Genomic DNA, 24,319 nt, shown 5'->3' with positions numbered 1-24,319 from the left:
ATGCGGATATTGTAGCGTTTCTAATACTGAAGGTCTAATAAGGTTGTTATTTGCTTATAATGCACTGCCACTAAACTTCATCACTTCCAATTTTTTGTTTTTATGTCTGGCTTATATCTTCCACTGCTTCAGTGTCTGACCTGTTTGAGTGACAGCTGCGCGAGCCAAGTGCTCTCCAACATATCCTTGCGCTGGGAGGGCGGGGCATCACGGACCTTCAGGAACAGGTCGTGGGCATGGAGGCCGCAGTGCTGACAGATGCCCTGCTCCGCCTCGAGCACCCGTGAGCGCATGTACGTCTGGCTAGAGCGCAACTGGAACTCTTCCTGGCACCTATGAATGGGGAAAATATATATATATATATATATATATATATCTGCCTTTACATTTACAACACCAACGTGAAATTCTTCATTTTCATACATCAGAAGAAAGTCGTCACTGTCATTTCCTACTGTAGTTATGATTCAGCTGAAAGGCTGATCAAATCCACCTTGGATCTCACCTTGACTAAATGACCTAAATTTAGCTTGCAAAAACAACTTAGGGAAATTGAATTTCTACATTAAAGGGGAAGTTAGACTAAAGGGACACAGAGACATATTTTCATTCATAAGAATTCAGTTGGCGGTTTTATTCAGTGTGACCATGGGAGTGAGCAGGAAAGGGTGCAGCGTCTTGCTCAGGGTTAGTAAGACATTGCCGAAATGGAATTAGCTGACTTATTCCACTTAAAAATATAAAATATATTGGTGTTAAAATACAGTGAATTGATCTTGAAAAAACAGGAAACAGATAAAAAATAGAAAAAGCATTATTATAAATCCAGGAGCTGCAGTCTAATCTGGGAACAGCAATCTGTTCTAGTCATCAGAAAACAGTATTCCTTCGGCAAAGTCAGTAGAGAAAAAAGGTGAAGTCAACATTATAGTTTGAGTTTGTTTTGCACAAAAACTCTTAAAGCTTTGAGTATAATTTAATTTGTAGGTGCCAGATGGATGGGCTTTGGCACAGAGGACAATTGGTACAGGAAAGTTGAAGCAATCACAGATACAAACTATGTGAAAGTTAATTTAAAATGCTTTTTTTGACGGAAGTTTCATCAAAGACGGATACTGACCGATTGCAGTAAGCCCCACCCATCTGGTGCTCCAAGCAAGGAATGCTAAGACTTACATGCATCTGCTATTGGACACAAGTCTTTGGAACGTTGTGTGCAACTCTTTACAAGGACCTGGAGGATACTGACCAAGACAATTGACGTGTATCTAAAGCCACGTGTATAGCTTCGAAACTGCTTGTATTTAGTGTCACAACATACCTGTGGCTGCAGAATCGAGTGTCCCAGGCCCCGCCAGTGGTAGAGCAGGATTGATGGCAGGACAGACACATAGGGACACCCTCACTGTCCACTGCCTGCAGGTAGCCGGACTCTGATGAGGGCCTCTCCTCCACTGTCTTACAGGACTTCTCGTCCAGGCTGCAGATTGAAAAGCAAATGTATTACATCTGCTCAGGATTAAAAAGTTCATTCACTGGCTGCTTTAAAATAAAAAAAATAAAAATCAGAGCAGCAGAGTGAGTGTGTCATGACTCTGTTATTGTACTGATATAATTAGTGGTGTGGAAATGTACATTATTTAGAATTTATTAAGTTAACAGGTAAACACGGAGGGAGTTTTGAGTTTGCAATTACAGCAAAACATCTATAGAAAATGTAGAGGTGAGAGAAAGAGAAAACAAAGACTCGGCCGAATAAAATGATAAAATATAGTTGTAGCAGAAATATTTAGACATAGCAGCCTGTTTCTTATTAAATAAGAATTCTATTATAGCTCTGTCCAGCATCTATGCTAACACTTTAGCATCAAATATGTTAAGAAACGCAATGCTTAGATAACTAACATGACATGTTAATATGCAGACCTAAGGCTGGCTAAACACTTTTGTGTAACGTATAGTAAAGAAATGTGCAGTCTTCAGTACTATTTCGATGTTAGATGGGTCACATTAAATGCTGCTAACTAAATGGATTCCATCAAGGCAATCTATTCTTCGTATCTTTTTGATTCAAGAAGTATGGCAGCTGCAGATTTTTAGCCCTTTGCATGCTTAACTTCAAAGAGAAGTTACCTTGACCCATGTGGTAGACATCAGTCTGTAAGCCAACAGCCAGATTCAATGTAGAGCTCAGTTCAGCAGAACAGCAAACACAATTCAATAAATATTCATTTAATATAAACATCTCTGCTTGCTTTGTATGCTGCAGAGTTGATGGACGTATGGTTAGGGTGTGTGTGTGTGTGTGTGTGTGTGTGTGTGTGTGTGTGTGTGTGTGTGTGTGTGTATATATATATATATATATATATATATATATATATATGATGGTGATGCATCTGCAGATCATTTCAAGTATGTGTATGTCTGTCCTTTTGGCAGAGGACAGAGAGTTTGGGCATTTGCCATGTTGTCCCAGCAGGGTGCTAGAGCCACGATGGAGGGGACAGATGGACTAAATTCTCTTTCCCCATAGTTTACAATTCAGACAGACAGAGAGAAGAACAAAGAGCCAGAGACACAGCACTACATAGTGAGATTTAATCATTGAAATGGAGAAGAAAAAACACTCTAAAAAAGGAAACTTGCTGCTTCAAAGTTGAGAAGATACCAAAAATTGGAAGTACCAAGAGACAAATGCTGTGCCAGCAACATCTAGTGGATGAAACAGACACAGAAATAGACTTTTTTGTGGTTTGCCCAAACTGTCCAAGTTGTTAAAACACAGTACTTTGGATAAAAAAATTGCAACCCAGAAATACATGGTTTGCTAGTAATTGTAAATGTGGAATGCAATAGCCATAAGGGTGAAAATAAATCAAAAACATATAAAAAAGAGCGTATTATTCTTGCAATGTTATTAAAATGAAGTAATATTGGCACTTTAAATTTAGCTTTAAAGTAATTTAAATTCATATATGCGCAAAGCAAGTGAGCATGTTGGCAGCTCTACATCGCAGCATGAGGTAACTCATGCTTCAAACCCCAGAAATCACGCAACATGCCTTCAGCAAACGGCACACAGCCTGCTAATGTTTACCACCGAGCTGATCTCTGATGCTTTATACCAAATGCACGAGAGGAACGACATCTGACGCTGGTGGGTCCAGCTGTCAGTGGAGTGCTTGCAGGAGGAAAAGAAATTCTATTTTATACATTTTAAATGGTGTCTTCCAGTGGACAGTGAGGCAACCACCATACCAGATAGATTCATTTCAGAAAAAGGGGGAAAAAAACAGTTTTATTGTATATATCCTGCACATTGTATATATGCTGCACTTACTGCTATTGCACTTCTGGTTAGACCCAAACTGCATTTCGTTGCCTTGTACCTGTACATGTGCAATGACAATAAAGTTGAATCTAATCTAATCTAATATTAAAGCAAACTCCTGTGTTATAATCAACAATGGGTTGACGTGGTATGGATGGCAAATATCACCTCCGTCACCAGCACACCAACTGAATTAAAACATTCAGTTGGCTTATAGTTTATGAAATACAAAACACTTTCAGTGATGTGATGTTTTTAAATTTTCAGGGATACTTTTGTATTCTTCAAGCTGTTCAAAGATGTATAGTGTACACAAGCACTAGTCTCAGATGGCACCTTTAAGACACTTCATGGTATATCACAGACATTTTGCAACGCCGCTGCTGTGTACATAAGGGAAAGAGTGTGTGTTTGCTGCAGGTTTCCATAGTGATATTCCCTCCTGGGTGAGCTGGTTGCATCTTACCAAGTAAATTGTATTATGGTCTATATTTACTGTACTAACACGCTCAGCAGGCCTTTGTGCCTCTCCCACAAGGCACACACAGATCTCCATGGAGACAGCCTAGGGAAGGAAAATGAAAATACACCAAACCCCAAAGACAAAGCCGCGTGATGACACAAATCACCTCCATGTAGAGACCGTGAAACCTTGTCGTTAAAAACCACAAACAAGGCTGGACATGATAAGGTCAATCTAAATAGTGTTGGTAGGGATTTAGCACTTGTAATAAACCAAAAAAAACAACAACAAAAAACAGAATATACCAAATGCAAATGAATCTTCAGCTGATTTCTCCGGCCGTGAATATCCACCCACATATCTGCCCTGTAACTTACCTCTCTGAAGCAGGTGGTGTTAGTGAAGCAGCAGACCTCCTCTTTGTGAAGAAGTTTTCCTTGGTGACTAGTCGGACGCTGCCTCCCTCCCGCTGGGCCTTGCTCAGGGAGGCCTGGGCCACCTCGTCTTTACTGATGTACCTGTGGAAACGGCATAAACAGGGCCATGAAGGACTGATTTGCAGATGTTATATAACTAAAGAGCTTGAAGAGAGCTGATTCACATGTAGAGCATGTGGGAGTAGGTCCAAGTAGATTCAGAAACTCTTCCTGGACAGCATTAGTACCAGCTAAAATAGAAAATTTGATGTTGCTCAAGCATATCTGTAATCTTAGTCATCTGGTCCGGACTGCGGTAATCCTGGGACTCACCCACATGAATGTAACACACACCAACACCCACAGAACTAGCAAAACTTTACAAACAGCCTCAGTGCAATGCCAGATGCGCCGTTATGCTTTTCTGGGCAGCAAACTTTGCTTAAATGCACAAATTCTTACTTTCATTGCTTATTTTCAATGTTGTTTGTGTGCTTATATTCTGTTTGTCCTCTTTCCCTGCTGAATCCTATCACTATTGATGCTGCTGCAATCTAATTTCCCCACAGTGATCATCAATCATCTGATCTAATCCATCTACCCCGACACTGGTTTTCATTAGCCCTTGTTATACAGATGCTAGGTGTTGAAGTTGAGAAACACTACACGTCAATCTGGACAGGATTAAAATGACCCCATGGTGTCAGAGTTGATGCGAAATACAGGAGAGGAGGAGTTGGGAGAAAAAAAAAAATCTCTGACTTGTTTGTTCTAGGTTGAAGAAAATTGCTGTGGTCTGGAGAGAAAAGTGACCAATCCAAACGTCCCCAGGTAACAGCAAGGCTTTCGACATAGGGATGATACAACACCCTAATGTTCCCCGTGGAGCAATTATCCTTTCTCTGTCCTCCTCTACAGGGAGGTCAGAGATCAGGCTTTGCTACTAAACACCAGTCCTGCAACTGGTAGAGACTCTATGTTTTGCTCAAAGACACTCTGGCAAAGCGGATGTTTGCCAACTCCCAGTTACTATTGCAGGTTTTACGATAGTATTTTGTGGCTGTGTGGGGATTTTTGCAGTTTGCGTAACATATTGTTGTGTACCTTTATTTGAAAGTTTCTATGTAAGAGGTACAGAATGTGTCTCCTTCTCATTGGATAACTGAAGGATTATGTAAAGGATGTGTTGTCATCCTTTAGTTCTTATGACAATAGGCATTGGTTAAATAAAGATGACTCTTTAGTAAGTCAGCTGGTGGGTCAAGGTGATATACACACAGAAAAGGTTTCTTTTGTATTGACTAGAAAGAAAGCGATTAAGTTCAGCAAACCAACAATCTGCTGCTTGGACAAAGTACCATACATGTACTGGTTAAGGTGCAGATAATGAGCACAATGTTTTAAAGAAGTGAAAGGCAAAACAGCAGCTTTAAAAAAACAAGGGCGAGATAAGAAAAGATGGATGGACAGACAAGAGGCAGCCATTGCTTGGTATGACAGTTTCATAGTCAATCAATATAGTCAATTAAGCTATTTGCTAATTGTTATGTAGATCGTTAATGAATGTTTCTTCTGGTAGCTTTGCCAATTCTGGAACTTGGTTTGAGGCAACTTTAGGATGATGACACAGTAGCACTTCTACCTTTGAAATAAAATCAATAATTGGAACAGCCATTAGACCTATAATAGATGCAGAAAAATACATTTAACACTACTTAACTAACTACGCAGTAAAAGACAGATACAAGTTGTCTGTGGTTATATGTTGAATGAACTATTTTTGGCTTTTTTTATTCACATCTTTGTGAAAGGTTGTTGATGCAGAATCAAAATGAGATGTTGCATCAAAAAAAAAGTAATTAGTCTTAGGCAGGTGTGAAAAAATGCTGTAAACAAGAATGCTTTCAAAAATATAAATAATCTTTTTTTTTTTTATCAATTTACAAAAGGCAGAGTTAGCGAACAAAAGAAAAATATAAATGACACAAAACAGATCAAAAACACATTAAGCTTATTTCTCTTCAAAATTGAAAGATGTCCAGCAGTGAAATCAGCTCAGAAACCAGTGGGACCCAGGTACACCCATCTACTGTCCGGAGAAGTATGGCCAGGAGTGGTCTTCATGGAAGAGTTGCAGCTAAAAAGCCATACCTCCGACTATGTTTTTATGCATACTTGAGTCGCTTGGCCTTGTTTCCATGTCGGAGGTATGGCTTTTTGTATTAAACTAGCTTTTAATATTTCTACTTGGCCCTGCAGGCTAACAGTGACATTTTATATGCATTTTCAACCACCTCCATCTGGAAATAATATTACTTTGGGAGGGAGATGGAAAGAAGGTACAAAAATAAATAAAGGAAAGATGGATGACAGGAGGCAGAAAGTGGAGGAGGGGGACACATCAAAGAGGAGAAGCTTCTCTGGAAGCTGAGGGGAGATGAGGAAGAAGGTGAGTCTCCATCAAACACATGAGCTTCCTTTGCTTCAAACAGTCCCAGCACAGAGGCTGGATGAAACAAGATACCTAACACTAAACTGGAGTCCAACTGTGCTTCTGGGAGAGTTTGGATGTGTGTATGTGTTTGCATGAATTTTATGCAGCTGGGTGCTTTGACAGTGATTCTATACAGTAGCTGCTGGTCCGTCCTTATGCATTACATTCGATTTTTGCACTAGAAGTGTTTGACCAAATAAGTGCATTTCCAAAAAAATGTCAAACTATGCCCTTAAGACAAGTTAGCAACAGCTACAGTGGATTATCTGGACATAGTTTTCTGCTGGTAGCCAGTTGATGCCCAGCTGCAGGAGTGCTACTGCAGACGTGGTGGCAGCCGGCTGCTGACAGCGTACCTGCAGAGCTGCAGACAGCAGCCAGATCCTCCCAGGCCGGTCTGCGTTCAGCACCGGGCCCAGACCGTGCTCAGCTGTGTAAAGTTAAACTAATGAGCTAATGCTGCGGTCTGGCCCAGCTGAAGCTACTTTGATTGATGGCTACTCTCCCCCACTGGCCTCAGAGAGGCACGGCTCCTACAGAAACAGCCTATTCAATGTCGGATGAAAGAAACTCCAAGCTGGTTTGCTGGGAAATTAAATGCGCTGCAACAGAGCCCAACAGTGTGGCTCCAGAAGTAAAAATCCCACTGATTTTCTCCATAAGGATTTTGATTATTAGCCATAATATCTAAAACATCCAAGGTAGACTGACCACGAGACACAAGGTTGTGAAACAAAAGTTTTTGCTCCAGTAAAAGCTAGAACTCTGTATGAAATCAACCTTGTTTAAAGAAAAACAGGTTATTCACGATCTAATGGACAAATACTACGCTTTCCACAATCGTAAGCGTAACAGCAACATCTCTGATTGGTCCAACCCACTGTTACAATACAAATGTCTACCGTACCCTTGGATAGCTAGAGCAAGCTTCTACCATTGAAGTACAGTATATGATGGTTTCTGTACATAGTCTTGCTCCTTTGCCTTTCTTGCTGTTTATACATTTTTTTTGCGCTGAATCAAACGGTTTATGGTCATGATATCTCTCATAGCTGCTTGGCTTGGTTCCAGACTTAAAACTCTTTATATAAGAAATGTTTGAAACGTCAATGGAACAACTGAATGGGGAAAAACCCTTCTGGAACCACAGTCATTAAAAAAGTCACTAATGAGCTCTATGATGAGCTCTACGATCCACCACAGAAGAACAGAGGAAAAAACATGGAGCCACAAATCCAATTTTAAAATGTATATGTTTAACTAAGGACCTGATAGATGCTATGGTAACTTTAGGTTAACATAATGATGTATATAGAAATCTATGTATTATGAGAACTAAAAACATGCCATGTTTAAACCCTTAAGATTTCAGTCCTGCTTGATTAGGAGACACCAGTGGTCACTTCCTGTACAGTAAAACCGAACATTACCAGTAACAATTTAAAACTACTTCATAGAGAGGCATTACAAAATACAAATACAAGCAAATAAAAATGCTGGCCATAGTGTCAAAAATGGGCTCTGAAACTGTGAAAATCTTAAGATTTGATACTTTGAAGTGATGATTTTACACATAAAGTACCAGTACCAGTTCAGCAGGTGAAAACAGTTGTATAATGTCTTCTGTGGCTCTGAAGGAGAAAATAACCCTATCTTTTCTCAATTTCAGCTTGAGACTTCACATTTATAGCAGAGAGCCAGTGTTACAAATTGGAGGAGTTGAGTTTGAAAGATGTGGGTGTTTATCAGGCAGGGACTGTCTAATGAAAGATGCCATAAAGTTGCATAATGGGTGTAGGATCTAGTGTTTTTTGCTGTCTGACTTATTCCTGGGGCTAAAAGTCAGTATACCACTGCCTCTACTAAATCATTTTCTCACAAGTTCTTAAACTTTATGGAAGTGTAAAACTGAATCGCTGGAGTATGCTTTGATATAAGCAAGCTCTTCATTTTGTCAGCCAAATGTTATAGTACCTTATCCATTTTTATTAGATGTTGTACTATAGTATATGATTTCTCAATTAACGTTTATTATTTGAATGTTAAGAAAATTAATTTTATCCACTCAATTCTATCCTACAATAGAGTTGTACTATTCAATGTAATACGTTTTTTCCCTTTTAGCAATCTGGGCAAATAATATCTTCCAATTATTTTGTATATGCTTACGGTAAAGTATCACCAATTTCATAAAAACATTTCTCAGCTGTACATTTTCATTTTAGAACAGTCTTTATTTGACAAATGTGAATACTGCAGTGGTGAGTAGATCAGTTATGATTGGATGGGTGAGTTTGCCTGGACTATGGTTAATAAAACCATAAAATTGTTAAGTGAATCTTCCTAACCATAGCTACTTGCGTGTTTTGCTTAGCAACCAAATTTATTAGCAACCAATGTGAAGAAAATTAGTACACATATATACATGAAATAAAATTCTTGTGCATTCTTATTCAATTATAATGGCATATTATAGAAACAGTAAACCGTTTATAGCCAATGTTTGCAGTAATCATAGCAATAAAGCGTATTTGCAGGATGCAAACCCAATTAAAATTCTCTAAACTTTTCTAAAATCACAGTAAATCACGATGAGTGGCTTATGACGAAAACATCTACAGTGTTGGAAGCCCAGGCAAAGTGCATTAAGTTGGAAGTTGTTGAAAACGGAGCGTCTCAGTGCTGGGAAGGTGAGCCGTGATCGCCCCGCTGAGCCGAAGCTGGAGCTTGATTGGTTCTGATTAGTGAATAAATCAAACAGGTATCAAATCAAGCTGGGCCAATTGCCTCCTACTCACACCTTGATTAGGTTCATGCACCCAAACACGTTCCCCGGTTGAGAAACACACTCTCTCTCTCTCTCTCTCTCACGCGCACACACACACACACACACGCACACATGAGCGTGCATCTACCCTGTAATTGGCAAACTCTCCCTGCCTCTATCCACGCCAGCTGTAATTAGTGTGCCAGCAACAATGCTTGTTTGTCAAAAAACACACACATGTACACATACACAGCACTCATCCCATCCTCTCTTTTGCCTCAGCTGAAAGCCTTTGATACACCCACACACACATGCACACACAAATACTATTCAGCCTTCCATGACGCCTGAGGCAGTTAGTATTTACAAATCTGCGGGTTTTTCTGTGGAATCTTACACATTGTTCTCCGGTTTCTGACATAACGTTGGGAACTAATTCATCTCACTGTTTCCATCATTTTTAAATTCACACTAAATGGCACAATAGGGGTGTGAGTTTAAATAGGTTCTTACTGATCAGCTCAGATGGAAATACATATGTGGTTCCTTGTTACAGTGTACATATATTTGTACAGTAATGGGACGATTATCTTGAATTCATTTTTTTAAAAGATGCTTTATAGCTAATTAACATTAGCTCCATGAATTGGTTGAAAAAACTTTCTACTACTGACTTTTTATCCTTTCCAGCTGACTTGTTTTTAAACGAGAATCCTGTTAAAGGGGTCTTGAATGTGCACTTGAAGGCTACTTACGTGATATTTTGCTAAAAGACTGAAGCTAAAGCAGCATCCTCACCAGTTGATGATCAATATAGAGAAACACCAATGTTCCTGTATTGTGGGGTAGAGCTAGTTAGTATAAGTATGATAAAGAAAAATGTATCAGACTGTTATTTCATACCTCTTTCACACCACTGACCAGGGTTGGGCCAGGGTTGTCTGATCAGGGTTCAACCCTTCTTTCGGAAATTCAATCCCCGCCAGCCCCTGGTCATTACAACTCCGAGATCACCTGGGTCACATCCCAGAAGCAAAGCATAACAATTACCTTGAGTGCTAGAAATGGGTGGAGCTTAATACGTCATATTCAGAGAACAGCTAACTTGTCACATATTCCAGTCCATCTGTATACCCCAAACACTAATATGTATTGTAGCTACTTGAATTTGTCTTTGTACAGTGGGTTTATTTCGTGTTTGTTTTGCTGTAATCACGTTCTAAAGCACAAAAAAATAACTATCAACAACTTATCACATGATTTTGTGCAGACTGATTTCTCCTTCTCTGCATATTTATTGCAGCAGCTGGGCAAGGAGGATACACTAGTATAGATTTTTGAGTGTTTGACGAAGAGGGGAGAACAAAATCTATGTTGTTGTTGTTGATGTGTGCGACAACCTGTGACAACTGCCCCACTCTCATTTCCAAACAATCACATAATTTGTCCCACCCTGTCTGTTAGCGACCCAAGTCGTGCACAATTCACATTGAAAGTGACCCTAGTCCTACCCTGATCCAACCCACCTGGCGATCTGGGGTGCAAAGCTGAGTAGATCGAGGAGGGTTAACCCATTCGAAAACACACAGCCGACCTGGGTATAACCCTGGTTGAGCCATTGGTGTGAACCAGGTATGACATAACCCTGTGTGTCCTACGGGGTTTTACTGTAGGTATTAGCCGGATATGGTAACAACTGCAGCTTACGTTAGAGCAGATAAACGGTTTAATCCATTCCTTTTGGTCTTGTGAGTAAAGGTCTCACTCTTACTACAGGACCATGCAGTACATGTAGAGACACTTTATGGGCCAGCCCTGATGCGTTTATGGTTGCTATGCTATGATAACCAATTGTTCTGGGGAAAGGTATAGCGAATGGTCAATTACCACGAGAGTGTTTACTCACAGCTAAGTATTTGAATGTCAAAGTAGCAAAGTAGTTTCCTTCAAGAACATACTTCCAGCAAAAATCTGACCTCTTTGTGCTGGAGTGAGGGCGCTGGGAGGCGGCCAGCTGCTGCAAGCCTAAAGTGGGGCTGTGGCAGAGGAGGCCGCTGCGTCGAAGCAGTTTCTGCTTCATGGCTGCCAGGCTGCTCCACTCCTGAACAAACCTCAGCACCTGCGGGACACGGAGACACACACACACACACACAAAACAACTCACATCAGATTCAATTTTAAGCTAAAACCGAAACCGCTGGAGCCTTCATCTTCAACACAAATTGATAGTTTGAATACTGGAGCCTCTTCAAGAGAAAAACACTTTTTTTGTTTTTCAATTTTTGAAATATACATTTTAGCTGAAAACAAACAATCCAAACCTGCAGAGCACACATACACACTAACACACACAAGGAGACAGTTTACCAGATAGCGATATAAAACCCATCAAACCGAGAGAGAGCTGTGTATGCTTTCAGCCAAGTCAAGGATTCAAAGAAAATCCACTGGCAAAACAACAAATAGCCCACCAAGCACCAAGGCCTAATGGGCAATTTACCTGCGTATATTACACTCAAGGAGTGTTTTCTTTCTATGGATGATACATACTCACGCAAAAGGATTATTTGTGTGCAAATAAAACTCAATATGCATTATAAAGACAGTTTTCACACCCAGGTTTGCTTTGTTGATGTTTTTGCAGTTCAATTGTTGACAGAAATATTTGATTGAACATTTGATATGTTGATAGATACTATTCATTAAAATTAGCTAAAACACAACAGAAATGAAAAAAGGAACATAAGAAGGAAAAGAAGGGGCTTCACGTGAGGATGCAGATGGAGGTTTGAGATGAGCGATATGCTTAACATTTTAACATTAATTTAGTATATTTTCTGAAATCAATAAATGAAATGGCATAGCAAATGTGTAACTTAAAGACAATAAATGATAATACAAATTGTTGAGATCCGGGTAACTTGAGGCTGATACTGCATGGAAGCACTAGGAAGTGAAGCTGAGGTTTGTGTTTAGACCAGGAGGAGATCAGGGGTCAAAGCCTTGCAGTCAGAATGGAAGGAACGTTCTAACGGATGGAGGAAACCCTGCTCTACATTTTGTGAGGTCATCAAAGGTTAGCCCAAAGTCAAGGAGTCGAATCAGATGTAAGAAGTCATTACTGAGGAGGAAAGTGGGATGGTCAGATAGGTTAAATAGGTGACACTGTGTGGGTGGGAGGGCTTTGATTTATCAGTGTGAAGCTGGATGAAGTTGATCGTCAATCATGCTTTTATCACTTAAAGGATAAGGCTGTTGATATTCTGAATTAGTCTTATTGCCAAATAAAGAAGTCCTATATAAAAAAGATAACAACAAATATATCCTTCTAACATCTATTGTGTGTGTATCCAAAGCCTGATATATCTTATTCCTCGAAGTAGAGCTCAATTATGGAATTCTATTTAATAAAAAAAATAAAAAAATAAGCCTAGGAAATACATCTGTAAATAAATACATGAGGCAAATATATAAATGTATAATGTATATATGAGTCAATATAGCTCAAAATACGCACCAATTTATTTTAAGGGACTTCTGTTTCATTAGCCCACAATTATTTTATTTTTTTATATTTTGAAATACATTTATTGCCTCATTTATTATTTCATAGGCATATTTATATATATATATATATCATAATTTATTTATTTATTCAAGTATTTAATATTGAATGAAATGGCTTTCCATACTCCTTTGTCTTCCAAAACAATTTAAAAACACGTGAGTGAGCCACACTGTTTTACTGGGTGAGATGTTCCTTCATTACCATGAACATGGGAACTGTAGTTTATTTTGACTCAATCCCACACATATACCATCCTGCTGCTGTTAATACTCACTAGAACAACAAATGTGTATTAATGCAAGGATGAAAATAGTCCCTAACAAATGCACTACTTCCTCCTGTTTGTGTAATAATTGATAAAAACTACAGCTCCCAGCTGTTTTAGGAATTACTTTAGCCTTTTTATAGGCAAGCCGTTTGAAAAGATTAACGTCTACAGCAGGTCACCCAATGGGCTTGGGGCTGAGTGCCACAGACAGGTTAGGGAAGTTGGAAAGACAGACTCAGTAACAGTGTTGGTTTTTCATCTTTTCATTTGCACTACGAAATATACAGTGTAATGCCAGACTTATTCTGTAAAAGGGGTAAGCACAGAATTGTAAGAACATGTAACAATCACAAACATCTTCTCAGAAATTTATTAATCATGTTTCGTCCCTTAAAAAGCTCAATTTTTATGAAATGTAGTTTATTTTGATATCATTTCCCCATAAATTATTCTATTACAATATGTTTGCTTGGGCAGCCTCTCTTTGGTTGTTTACACACCACTGCCTCCCCTTCCAAGCCGTGTTGAAGCCCACATTAAACCACTTGCTTACTATTGATTCTGATGGACAATTGGAGTGTAACAGGGCGTAAATGATGGGTCAGAGGATAGATGCAACGCACGCCTTCGTCTCGCAAACCAACATAAACAACGTGACAGGTGGGGCGTCTGTCACCGGCTCTGTTACTGCTACGGCAGATTGCAGGATTTAATATTAGCTGGTTGGCGTGTGGGGTCGTTTGAGGCGATGATCCGTCTCCTTTAACGACCGTCATAAAACGGCACTTTCTCGTTTGCTGGTCTCCTCGGCTGCCCAAACCCCCACACCGCCCCCGCGCTTTCCTTCCTTCTCCATCATCCCCCAACCTTTCCTCTCTCTCCCTCTTCACGCCCTGCAGTGGTGGAAGTGGGCACCCACACTCCATCTATCTATCAGGCTACAGTGGTGTCATTAGTTTCAGATGGATGTAACACACACATATCCAATATCTGTTTAATAATCCCGTACAGTTTTGTGCCTCATTGTCACTGGATCAGTAGAATTGGGAAGACAAGTCCTACTGACTGTGATATCAAACTAAATCATCTTAGTCTAAAATTGAAGTCTTCCTTAAAGCAGCCTATGGCCTAAGTGTTTTAACATTCAACTACACTCATGAGCATATGGTATGTAGCTTTTCTGTCATCTTGGAAATGATAAAGTCATGTGGTTGATATCTTTCTAATAATTTAAAAGACAGAAATATTGGCACATTTTACAGCCTAAAAGTCAGCTGTAGTAGAATTCCCCTTTCAGGCATTATTACAGTAATGACACATTAAGTAGCTACACGTCCCACGTGTAAACACTCCAATCCACATGCACACGGTTTATGAATATCAAAGCGCATGCAGGAGACACACACACACACACACACACACACACACACACACACACACACACACACACACACACACAGAGAGAGAGAGAGCCTGGCGGGAAGGGCAGACCTGTATTCGATTTTCCCGGCGCCGGCTGAAGGCCTCGGGCAGGTCGTCCCAGTTGGTTAGTTTGATGTCTAGAGGGACGAAGCTCAAGTTCAACGGAGTCCCGTCCTAACGCATGAAAAGACAGAGAGGAAGAAGACAGCCTTAAGCAAATAGATTTGTTACTCTTGTTAGTAATCTTACTGCTACTTGAACCACCATCACTCTTAGTAGAGCTACTACTGATATAAATGATGAAAATCTTTGGTCTGCATGGTAACAAGTTAGCAATGTATTTGTACCTTATCGTCAAATATAAAGTCATTTGGATATTTTGGTGTGTTTTTCTGTAAATATCTTATTATAACCCCCCTCTTTAGCATTAATGAGCAGCACAGAAAAATCATAAGGGGGTTAAAGTAAAGTGTTACCTACCCAAACTACCCATATTAAGAAAAAAAGATTTCCTCACTTATTGAGTGATTTCTCACCAGGCAGTTTTATTTGCCCATGCTTTGAGATATCTGTCCCTGAAATATCTGCCTCCACCACAATTCAATGGAGGTGAATGGAATTTTATCTGTGGTGCTCATAACTACTGCCATTTACAAAATTCACCAGAAACATCTCATTTCAGAATTAGTGCAACCATTACTTTAGGTAATCTACAAAGCATGCTGTCAACTAGTTGTATAGGGAAGATTTAATCGCTAGAAAGTAGTTCCAAAGAAATCTGATCATAGATAAAACACAACTCATAGAAAAAAGTATTTGCACTTTTTTTCTTTTTTGTCCTTTCATAAACCTGAGTCAGAAATTCTAAAGGGATACACCGCCCATCATAATTCTTTATTCTTAATCCCAGATAACCGTTTCACCATGTGTGAATATGGATTTTGCATAAATGAATGTAAATGTGAATTATGTTATTCCGAAAAAAAGGAAATCAAATTTTTAAAACCAGAAAAAAACTATTTGTACGGCTATAGATACCAGACTGGATGAACTGACCCCAAATAATTTGGAAATGTAGTAATTTAATTGTGGCTAAAATCCCCTCAGTCTAACTCACAAGACAGAGCCAGATCCATAAAACACTTGCTGGTTCTTGGAAGCAGTAAATGGTGCATAGTGGCACCACTCCTTTACACACAGTCCCTTCATGGTTCTTTGGAGGTTCCTGACGGGCTCCTCGTGTTTGCCTAAGCAGTTGGTGAGACGTGGGCTTTGCTGCTGAGTCACTGATTTAACCAAAGCAGAGAAATACAACCACGCACGTTCACTTGCTCAGCGTACCTCTAAGTGAATGACCACGCAGCAGAGGTATTGTTTCACTTGCTTGAGAAGAATAAATGTCAGGGTAATATTGTAGTTATATCATTTTGTGAGGGGTGGAATGCAAACCTCTCTGATGCTGTCAAATAAATGTGTTATGTATCAGAGAAGATGGGCGTCTTTCTTTTTATCATTAACTGCAACAGAAGGATTTCTCTGACTGCTAACATCATTTAGATAGATGGCAGAAGATAGTGCTATGTTACTGTGAACTAGCAATATAAAAAGTCAAATACTACTGTGTAATGTGTTTGACATTACTATTGGATAATTGCTTTGGCAGTAGATAATCTATAGAGTCTGTCCTTTCACAGTGATTATAGTATGACAGTCATTGACTTACTATGACTTTCTTATGCGTTTACCCACATATTTGCATCAAACACACATTTCATAGTTTTGCTAATGACCTGGCTGAAATATTTTGAATAATATATTTAAATATCTAAAACAACTATTGGTTGGCATGTAGTGCTTTCATGATGATGATGTTTGTATTTGACCGATATTTTGGTTTATGACCAAATACCTGCAAACTAATGACCTTCCCTTCAGTCTCAGCTGTACTTTGGGCTAAGTGCCAAGTAGCAAATCTTAACATGCTAACACACTGGTTAACACGGTAAACATATACCCGCTTTACTTTAGCATGTTAGCCTTTTCATTGTGAGCATGTTTGCACACGTGCAAACCCATGTAGCTCAAAGCACCGCTGTGCCTACAGTAAGTACAGCTTCACAGAAATACTAGCATGGCTGCAGACTCTCAGTATTATTTCTTAACGCACATCTGGTACATATGCATATGAGAATAATATTGTGAAAAAAGGTAGCTATGTGAAATGGGAACTGTTAGTTGGAAAGACAACTGAGAACATAAAGAAAATACTGTAAAGGGTTTAATGTACAAAAGAGGTTGTCATTTTTTAAATAAACTAAATGGGCCTTGTATGGAAAATGTATGCCAATAGCACCTGCAGCGCAAAAACTGTCACCCTACAATTAGGAGCCAAATAACTGGTTTTATAGAGTTTACATGCAATTAGTTTCATTGTGTTCTGCAGCTTCATTTGTATTAAACTATAGGTATTTTTAGCCAAGTAATCACATATTTAATAACTAACTTGCAGAACTTGAATCCAATTACATTCAAGTTCTGTAATCTGGCCGCACTTCATTCTTTATTGGTTGCCATGGTAATTCCTGTGGTAACCAAGGAGCTCGTTAGTGATCTCTTTTGTTTTTATTCTAATATATGTACATTACTTTGAAGATCCTGCTTCTCTTGTGACAGTATGCATGCATTAGTAACAAAAATGATGAGGATTATAAAGAGTATAAAAAACTGCATATATACCTACAAAAATGAATCATGCTGTGATTATGGGTAATTATACTGCCGCAGCTTAGAGTTATCTGCAGAATCATTGTAAAAATAAATATATAAATAACCACAATAAAAGAACATTTTCCCAGGTATTACTTTTTCATTAGCACTAACTACTGCCAATTCGAAGTCTGAGAAGGCACTTACACTCAGTGTTAACTTCACCCAGACAACAGGGATTGTGCCAAACATCAGGGACATTTTACAAGAGAGAGGCTGACCAGTGAGTGAAATTAGGTAAAGCTACAATCTAGTTATCAGCTTACAGAGCCATTCCAGCCATGGACATGGCGGACGGAGAGGACAGGCAGGAGACAGGAGAAAGGATCAAGTTTAAAAGGTTAATACCTGCCGGCAGCTGACACATGGATTTGGAGATACAAATCAACATTAGGACGTTTTTTCTGTGCCGTATCCTCAGTGCACTGAGGCTCACATGTTTATTTGGATTATGGCAAAATAAATATCATGGAGAGTCAGGGGAATGGTGGAGCGGGATGTGCCGTTACAGCATGGAGCAGCAATAGAGAGTCGCTAGATGTGATTAAAAAGAGGTGTGCTATCCTCCCCAATGGCAAGCTCATTTAATAGAGTAACTAATATAAATATATAAATATATACATCTATACATATATAGATACACACACTTATATATATATATATATATATATATATATATACACACACACACAATCTGTAAAAAACTGTACTGTACATTGTCTATAAATATGACCCTTATGGATTTCTATAGTGTTGTCATTAAGTATGTCAGGGGTTTGTGATGAGTACGCCTAAATAAGGGGTGTCACAGCACAGGTTTTAAAAAATAAGTTTAGCACAACATAATGCACGTCTGACTCATCCTGACGTGGTAAACCCCAGCCATCTGCTATTCCTGGTGTTGACATGAAACAAAGAAAGAAGGAACACTGAATCCTTGAATAAAACAGAAAATGGACATCAAATTCCTAATACTCTCAATATTTCTCATTCAAACCCTGGTGACAAATCTTCCTCTGATTGTGCATTGAGCGGCCCCCAGTGTGAATTCGACGCCTGGTCCAGGATTATCCCGATGTGACAGCTTTTCAGCCAGAATTCCTACAGTTCATCATTTAAACGACAGCGGGGGACATTTATCTCCGCGGCTTATCGCCTCAGCCACGCGTACATGACACTTGTCTATTGCCATCGGGGTAATATTCCATTGATGATTCAGTTCAGTGCTTTGGTCCTCTCTATGTAAAACCCTCTTGTCTCTTATCTACGTTAGTGGGGAAGGAATTTGCTCCCTCATGAATGAAACAAAAGGCTGTTAAGAATCACAATCCGATCAATACAGAGGTCTGTTGGCAAGTGGCACTCAAGACGAATGCCAAGAATGCACAGGAGTGTAATCAGAGTCCGACTTGGGTCAAACTATAGTTTATCTTAGTCTGCTAGAGTGCAGGAAGCACTACAAAGCCCAACAACAAAAGCAGCTTAAAGAACATTTTACTAGGTTATCTGAATGAAATAGGTGAAGTCTATACATAATAATAATAATAATAATAATAGTCTTCACATAACAGCCCCCTGCAGTTGGTTTAAAATGTAACGTGATTACTTGCTGCAGGTAAGCTGTCTTTACTTCCTTTTCTGGCTCAGTGCCTTTTTTTGCTATCTCTTGGTCAGCTCTTTCGAAATGAACCGACTGGAGCTTGTTAGGGGACATCTACAACTGTATGACTGATCTAACACGTCCCTCAGCGTTCTGCAGTGCTCTGTCACTGCTGCCATTGTTGTTGATGTTCATTTTTTATTTGAACAGAGCAGCACGGTGTTCAACTGTTTTTTTTCTTCATATTTTCATCATTGATTTATTTGTCACTATATTTTATACCAAGGTATGTCAAGAACACAGCAAATAGTAGTATTAAAGGGGTACTCCAGTAATTTAGTACTACAGTACACTTCCATGAAGTTATGGGACATGCAAGAGACAGATAAGCCAGCAGATTTTTTTTCTTTTTTAATATACGCTCCCTATCACCGGCAATATTAAACACAAGTTGAAAGGCTCTTTCCTGACGTTAAGTGACCACAACCATAGCAAATCATGTATTGAAAAGACGATCTTTGGCGCAAAGTTACCTACTGTGTAATCTTAAGGTAGCTTACATTGTGTTATAGCAGTAGTTTGATATTTCTATAATTAAAAAAATACCACAGCACTAATGCTCTTACCGGTTTACAATTTCCTGTTATTTGTGTAACACTATTTTGTAAATCAAGCATTTCCCTGATGCCAGGGAAACACTTGACCCCACATTTCCCATAATGCATAATGACCCTTTCTACCTTAACAGCCTGTCATGTCCGTCATCCCCAAGTTGTAATGCAGGCTTTCAGTTAAAAATGTCTCCATGCCCAAGCCAAGATAACCCTGATGACATCACTATGACATTATCAGGGTTATCTTCTCAGACTTGACAAAGCTCACACAAGTTATTAAAGAGCTACTTTCACAGGCTGAGCAGAACTTCCCATGACAAGTAAACTCATCCTGATATGTAAAATTGGTGGACTGCACCTTTATATATATATATATATATGAAAAACGTGTGAACCAAATATATTAAATAACATGTTCATGAGAGCTGGTGAATACAGATAAAAAGATGAAACGTTTGGAAGAGGCTTGAAGAAGGGCAGATCCGTGTCATGCCCCTTAACGCACCAACCAGACGGCCGACCCTCGGCAGAAAAGGTAGTTGGACTGATCAGTCTCCCCGAGTTGGTCAAAAAATTGCCTCGGAACGCACCAAAGCTACGAGACGTAATAATAATAATAATAATAATAAATTGAATTTGTATAGAAGTTTCCCGAGCTAAAGGTCGCTTAACAGGGTAGAGGACAGTGTTTGTTTAAAAAAAAAAAAAAAAAAAAAACTAAGGATAGGCAGAACCGAAAAGATGGGTCTTCAGACAGGACTGAAAAATGGTGAGGGACTCTGAGATGCGGATCTCATGGGGGGAGTTCACAGCCTTGGAGTGCCCTGGAAAAGGCTCGGTCCCCAAAACTGCGGAGCTTTGACTTGGGGACATAGAGGAGAACGGCTGTGGTGGATTGAGGGCCCTGAGTGGTAGGGGAGAGAGGGCAGTGAGGTATGAAGGGCAAGGTGGTGGATGGCTTTGTAGGTGAGGACCAGGTCTGTATGTGATCGGTGAGAGATGGGAAGCCAGTGAAGCTGTTTTAGGACCGGAGTGATGTGTTGCCAGGATGGAGGGGTGATGAGACGTGCAGCTGAGTTCTGAACCAGTTGGAGCCTTTTGATGGAGGTGGAGCTGATGCCGAGGAGTAGTGAGTTGCAATGTCGAGTCTGAGTGAGAGATGAAGGCAGAATAAGTCTTCGGCAGCAGAGGGAGTGAGTGAGGGTCTGATTTAGCAAATTTCGAAGGTGAAGAAGGAGGTTTTGATGATGACGGATGTGAGCTCAAGGGAGAGGGTTGAATCAAAAATCACACCAAGGTTGCGGGCCTGGGGAGAGGGGGAGACAATGGTACCGTCAATGATGAGAGTGGGGTTGTTGGCTTTGCAGAGAGTGGATTTGGAGCCGATGAGGAGGAATTCTGTTTTATTGCTGTTTAGTTTGAGAAAGTTGTGGTGCATCCAGGTTTTGATTGCTGACAGACAAGAGTTGATGTGGGAGAGGGGGGGATTGTGGGGGGAGTTGGTGCTGAGGTAGATCTGGGTGTCATCGGCATAACAGTGGAAGTTTAGGTTGAAATGGCGGAGTATCTGACCAAGGGGGAGGAGGTAGATGATGAAAAGAAGGGGGCCGAGTACGGAGCCTTGGGGAACGCCTTGGGTGACTGGGGCAGTAGCAGAGATGTGGTTATGAAGGGAGATGAAATGAGATCTGTCAGAAAGGTAGGAACGGAGCCAGGTGAGTGCAGTACCTTCGATACCAAGGTCTTTGAGTCTGGTGAGCAGAATGTATGGCTCACAGTATAGAAGCTGTCACTAGGTCAAGAGAATAGGATGTTGAGGGACCGGTGTGCAGAAGTGAGTAGGTCGTTGAATCTTGACCAGAGCAGTTTCGTGTGTGGAGGGGGCGAAAAAAGATTGGAAGGTTCAAATTGGTTATTGGCAAGGAGATGAGTTGTAATTGTGAGGCCTATACGTTCGAGGGTTTTAGAAAGGGGAGGTTGGATATAGGGCGGTAGTTATTAGGGAAGAGGGATCCAGACCAGGTTTTTTAAGAACCGGGGTGAAGCAGCTGTTTTGAAAGCAGAGGGACAGTTCCAAGGGAGAGAGAGGAGTGAAGAGGTAGTAGTGAGGTAGGGGAAGGACGGGGAGGCATGACTTAAGAGAGAGGAGGTAGGGAGTCCAGTGGCAGGTAGTGGGTTGGAAGAGCTAATGAGTTTAGGAGATCGGGGGTGGTGACCAGTTCAAACTGGGAGAGGAGGGGGTGTGGAGGAGGGGAAGGGAGGTCAGTCCGGATAGGGAGAGAGGGTCCGTGGTAGGCGCTGGAGTAGATAATGGGGGGTCAGTGCAGGGAGAGATGATAAATGGTGTGGATTTTTTCTGCAAAAAAGTGAAGGAATGAGTTGCAGAGATCAGGAGAAAGCAGTAGGGTGGGTGTTGGTCCGAGGCTTGATGAGGTTATCAATGTGAGAAGAGGGTTCTAGAGTTATGACAAGGGTTTGAGAAGATGGAGGGAGGTAGGCAGTGGCAGAAATGAGAGCTCTTTGTAGCATGAGGGTGGAGTTATAGGCTTCATGGTGTGTTAGAGTGATTTTTTTTGTCAGGCGTTCGAGTTGGCGGCCAGTTTGTTTCATTTCCGAAGTGCAGGTGTGTACCAGGGTGACGAGGTGTTAAAGGTGACGATTTTTGTTTGAGGGGGGCCAGAGAGGAGGAGGGAAGACAAGACGGAGTGGAGGTGGTTTGTGAGATCATCAGGTGAGGTGAGGGATGAGTCCCGGTGAGAGTGGAGGGAGCAGGCAGAGAGAGGGAGGGGATCAATGGATTTTAGATTGCGGAAGGTGATTTGCTCGAAAATGCGGGGGCGTGCGGTTGGGGAGGGAATGATGAACCGTATCAGTTTGTGATCAGAGAGGGGAAAAGGCATGGATGAGGGTCCAGCACAGGTAGGTTGATGGAGCAGACCAGGTCGAGGATGTGACCTTTGTCATGGGGGGGAATGTGATGTTGGAGAGGTGAAGTTGTCCAGTAAAGTGGTGAATTCTGATGACAGCTTGCAGTGGGGGAGTCGATATGGATGTTGAAGTCACCGAGTAGCAGCAGACGTGAGGAGAGAGATGAGGCTAGCGGTAGAAGTTTGCAAAGTCTGAGAGGAAGAAGGGTTTGGTTTAGGTGGCCGGTAGATGAGGAGAACTGTCATGGAGGAAAGAGCTTTGAAGGCGAGATATTCAAATGAAGCACAGAGGAAGGTGAGTTCAGTGATCCGGAGTTCTGACTGTAAATGACGGCAAGGCCGCACCACGGCGGAGGGGGGGTTTGCAAATGTAACTGTATCCAGTGGGGATGCTGGTTGAGGAAGAGAAGTCGTTGGGTTGTTGCCAGGTTTCGGTGAGCAGAAGAAAGCCAGCGAGTTGTCGAGGAGTAGTTCATGGGGAGATGGGGCTTTATGTGATTGATGGGTGTTGAGGAGGGCAGTTGGCCTGATGAGAGGGTGGTGAGATGAGAGCAGGCTGGAAAGATCTGAGGTTGTCCAGTTACAGTGCGTGTGGGGGGGTAATGCAGTTGAGGAAAGATAGCGAGGGAATTGTAGATGAATGGAGAACAGGTATAGGTGAAGTGTGAATACGGTGAAGTCCAGTCCGGGTTTTTTGTGCAGCCTGTCGGTGCGCTCAGCTGTATGTGATGCAGTCAGGAAAGCGTTCCGATGACGTGGAATAGTGCGACAGAGGTGCCGGGGACCAGATGGATGGAATGGATTGTCGTGGTGAAGATAGACAAACTTGCGGCGACAGCTTCTGTGGATGTAACGGGGTCGTCGAGAAGTCCGAGCTGTTTGATGACTGGGAGCAGGAGGAATGGAGAAGTGATTAATTCAGCAGTCTGCAGAGTGAGTATTTGAACATGATGCCGAGCAGAGGACTGAGAGCTGCGTGGCAGCAGTTAGCAGTGGACGAGGGACACACAGATGGATGACTGATGTAAATGCCAAGGTGATCTACAGCAAGCCAGAGGGAGATGATGGTTTAGGTCACGGCTGCTTCTGGTTGGAGTTTTGCCTGAGAGACAGGCTAGGAAACCGGGTTATCGGGTTAGCCGCTGATGAAGCTAGAGTGAGCCACCACGCGTTGAATGAGCACGAGCAGCCAGCTAGCGGCAAACCAACGGGGCAGTAGTCCGGGCAAGATGCAGAGCGGCTTCAGGAACCAGCTGAAAGGCTGTCCAGAAGTAGTGTGAAGACAGACACTAACAGAACAAAACAGGAGGAAGGAAAGAGTAGCAAAGCAAAGCAGACGGAAAAGCGGCGACTAAACAGCGCCAGCGTCCTCTCGCGTCTCCATAATACCAGGTGGCGTCTCCATAATACCAGGTGGCGCTAACCTAATATTGTTGCCCAAAAAATGAAAACCGGCAGCTGATTGGATGAACGTGTCACGTGGGTCGGGTTTTTCCGGAAATTCAGAATTCAATTCAAATGTGTTTTTGAAAACATTTTAAGCGAGAAATAGGCCACGCTGTTACTGAATCTGTCTTCATTTCAGATCGACAAAGGTCAGTTTAAAACATTTTCGACCGATTTTGAGAGACTCTAGTCACGCTCATCCTGCTCCTCGTTTCCGGGTTTGCACTCCACCAATCA

At 41.1% G+C, this 24,319-nt stretch overlaps 1 protein-coding gene across 4 annotated transcripts in view; it reads right to left on the bottom strand.

Annotated features, from left to right (window-relative positions):
* The window catches only part of zranb3 (zinc finger, RAN-binding domain containing 3), a 78,593-nt gene that overhangs the window by 5,264 nt on the left and 49,010 nt on the right, over positions 1 to 24,319 (bottom strand). For all 4 annotated transcript variants that reach the window (XM_032506789.1, XM_032506787.1, XM_032506788.1 and 1 more), the window contains exons 16-20: positions 14,799 to 14,903; positions 11,448 to 11,590; positions 4,172 to 4,312; positions 1,322 to 1,480; positions 141 to 333 (exon numbers count right to left, since the gene is read on the bottom strand). In XM_032506789.1, coding sequence (XP_032362680.1) covers positions 141 to 333; positions 1,322 to 1,480; positions 4,172 to 4,312; positions 11,448 to 11,590; positions 14,799 to 14,903 — 741 coding nt within the window. The remainder of the gene's footprint in view (positions 1 to 140; positions 334 to 1,321; positions 1,481 to 4,171; positions 4,313 to 11,447; positions 11,591 to 14,798; positions 14,904 to 24,319) is intronic.

The sequence above is a fragment of the Etheostoma spectabile genome, chromosome 24, assembly GCF_008692095.1.
Source record: "Etheostoma spectabile isolate EspeVRDwgs_2016 chromosome 24, UIUC_Espe_1.0, whole genome shotgun sequence".
In the NCBI taxonomy this organism is placed as follows: domain Eukaryota; kingdom Metazoa; phylum Chordata; class Actinopteri; order Perciformes; family Percidae; genus Etheostoma; species Etheostoma spectabile.
This window is presented reverse-complemented; position numbering and strand designations above follow the sequence as displayed.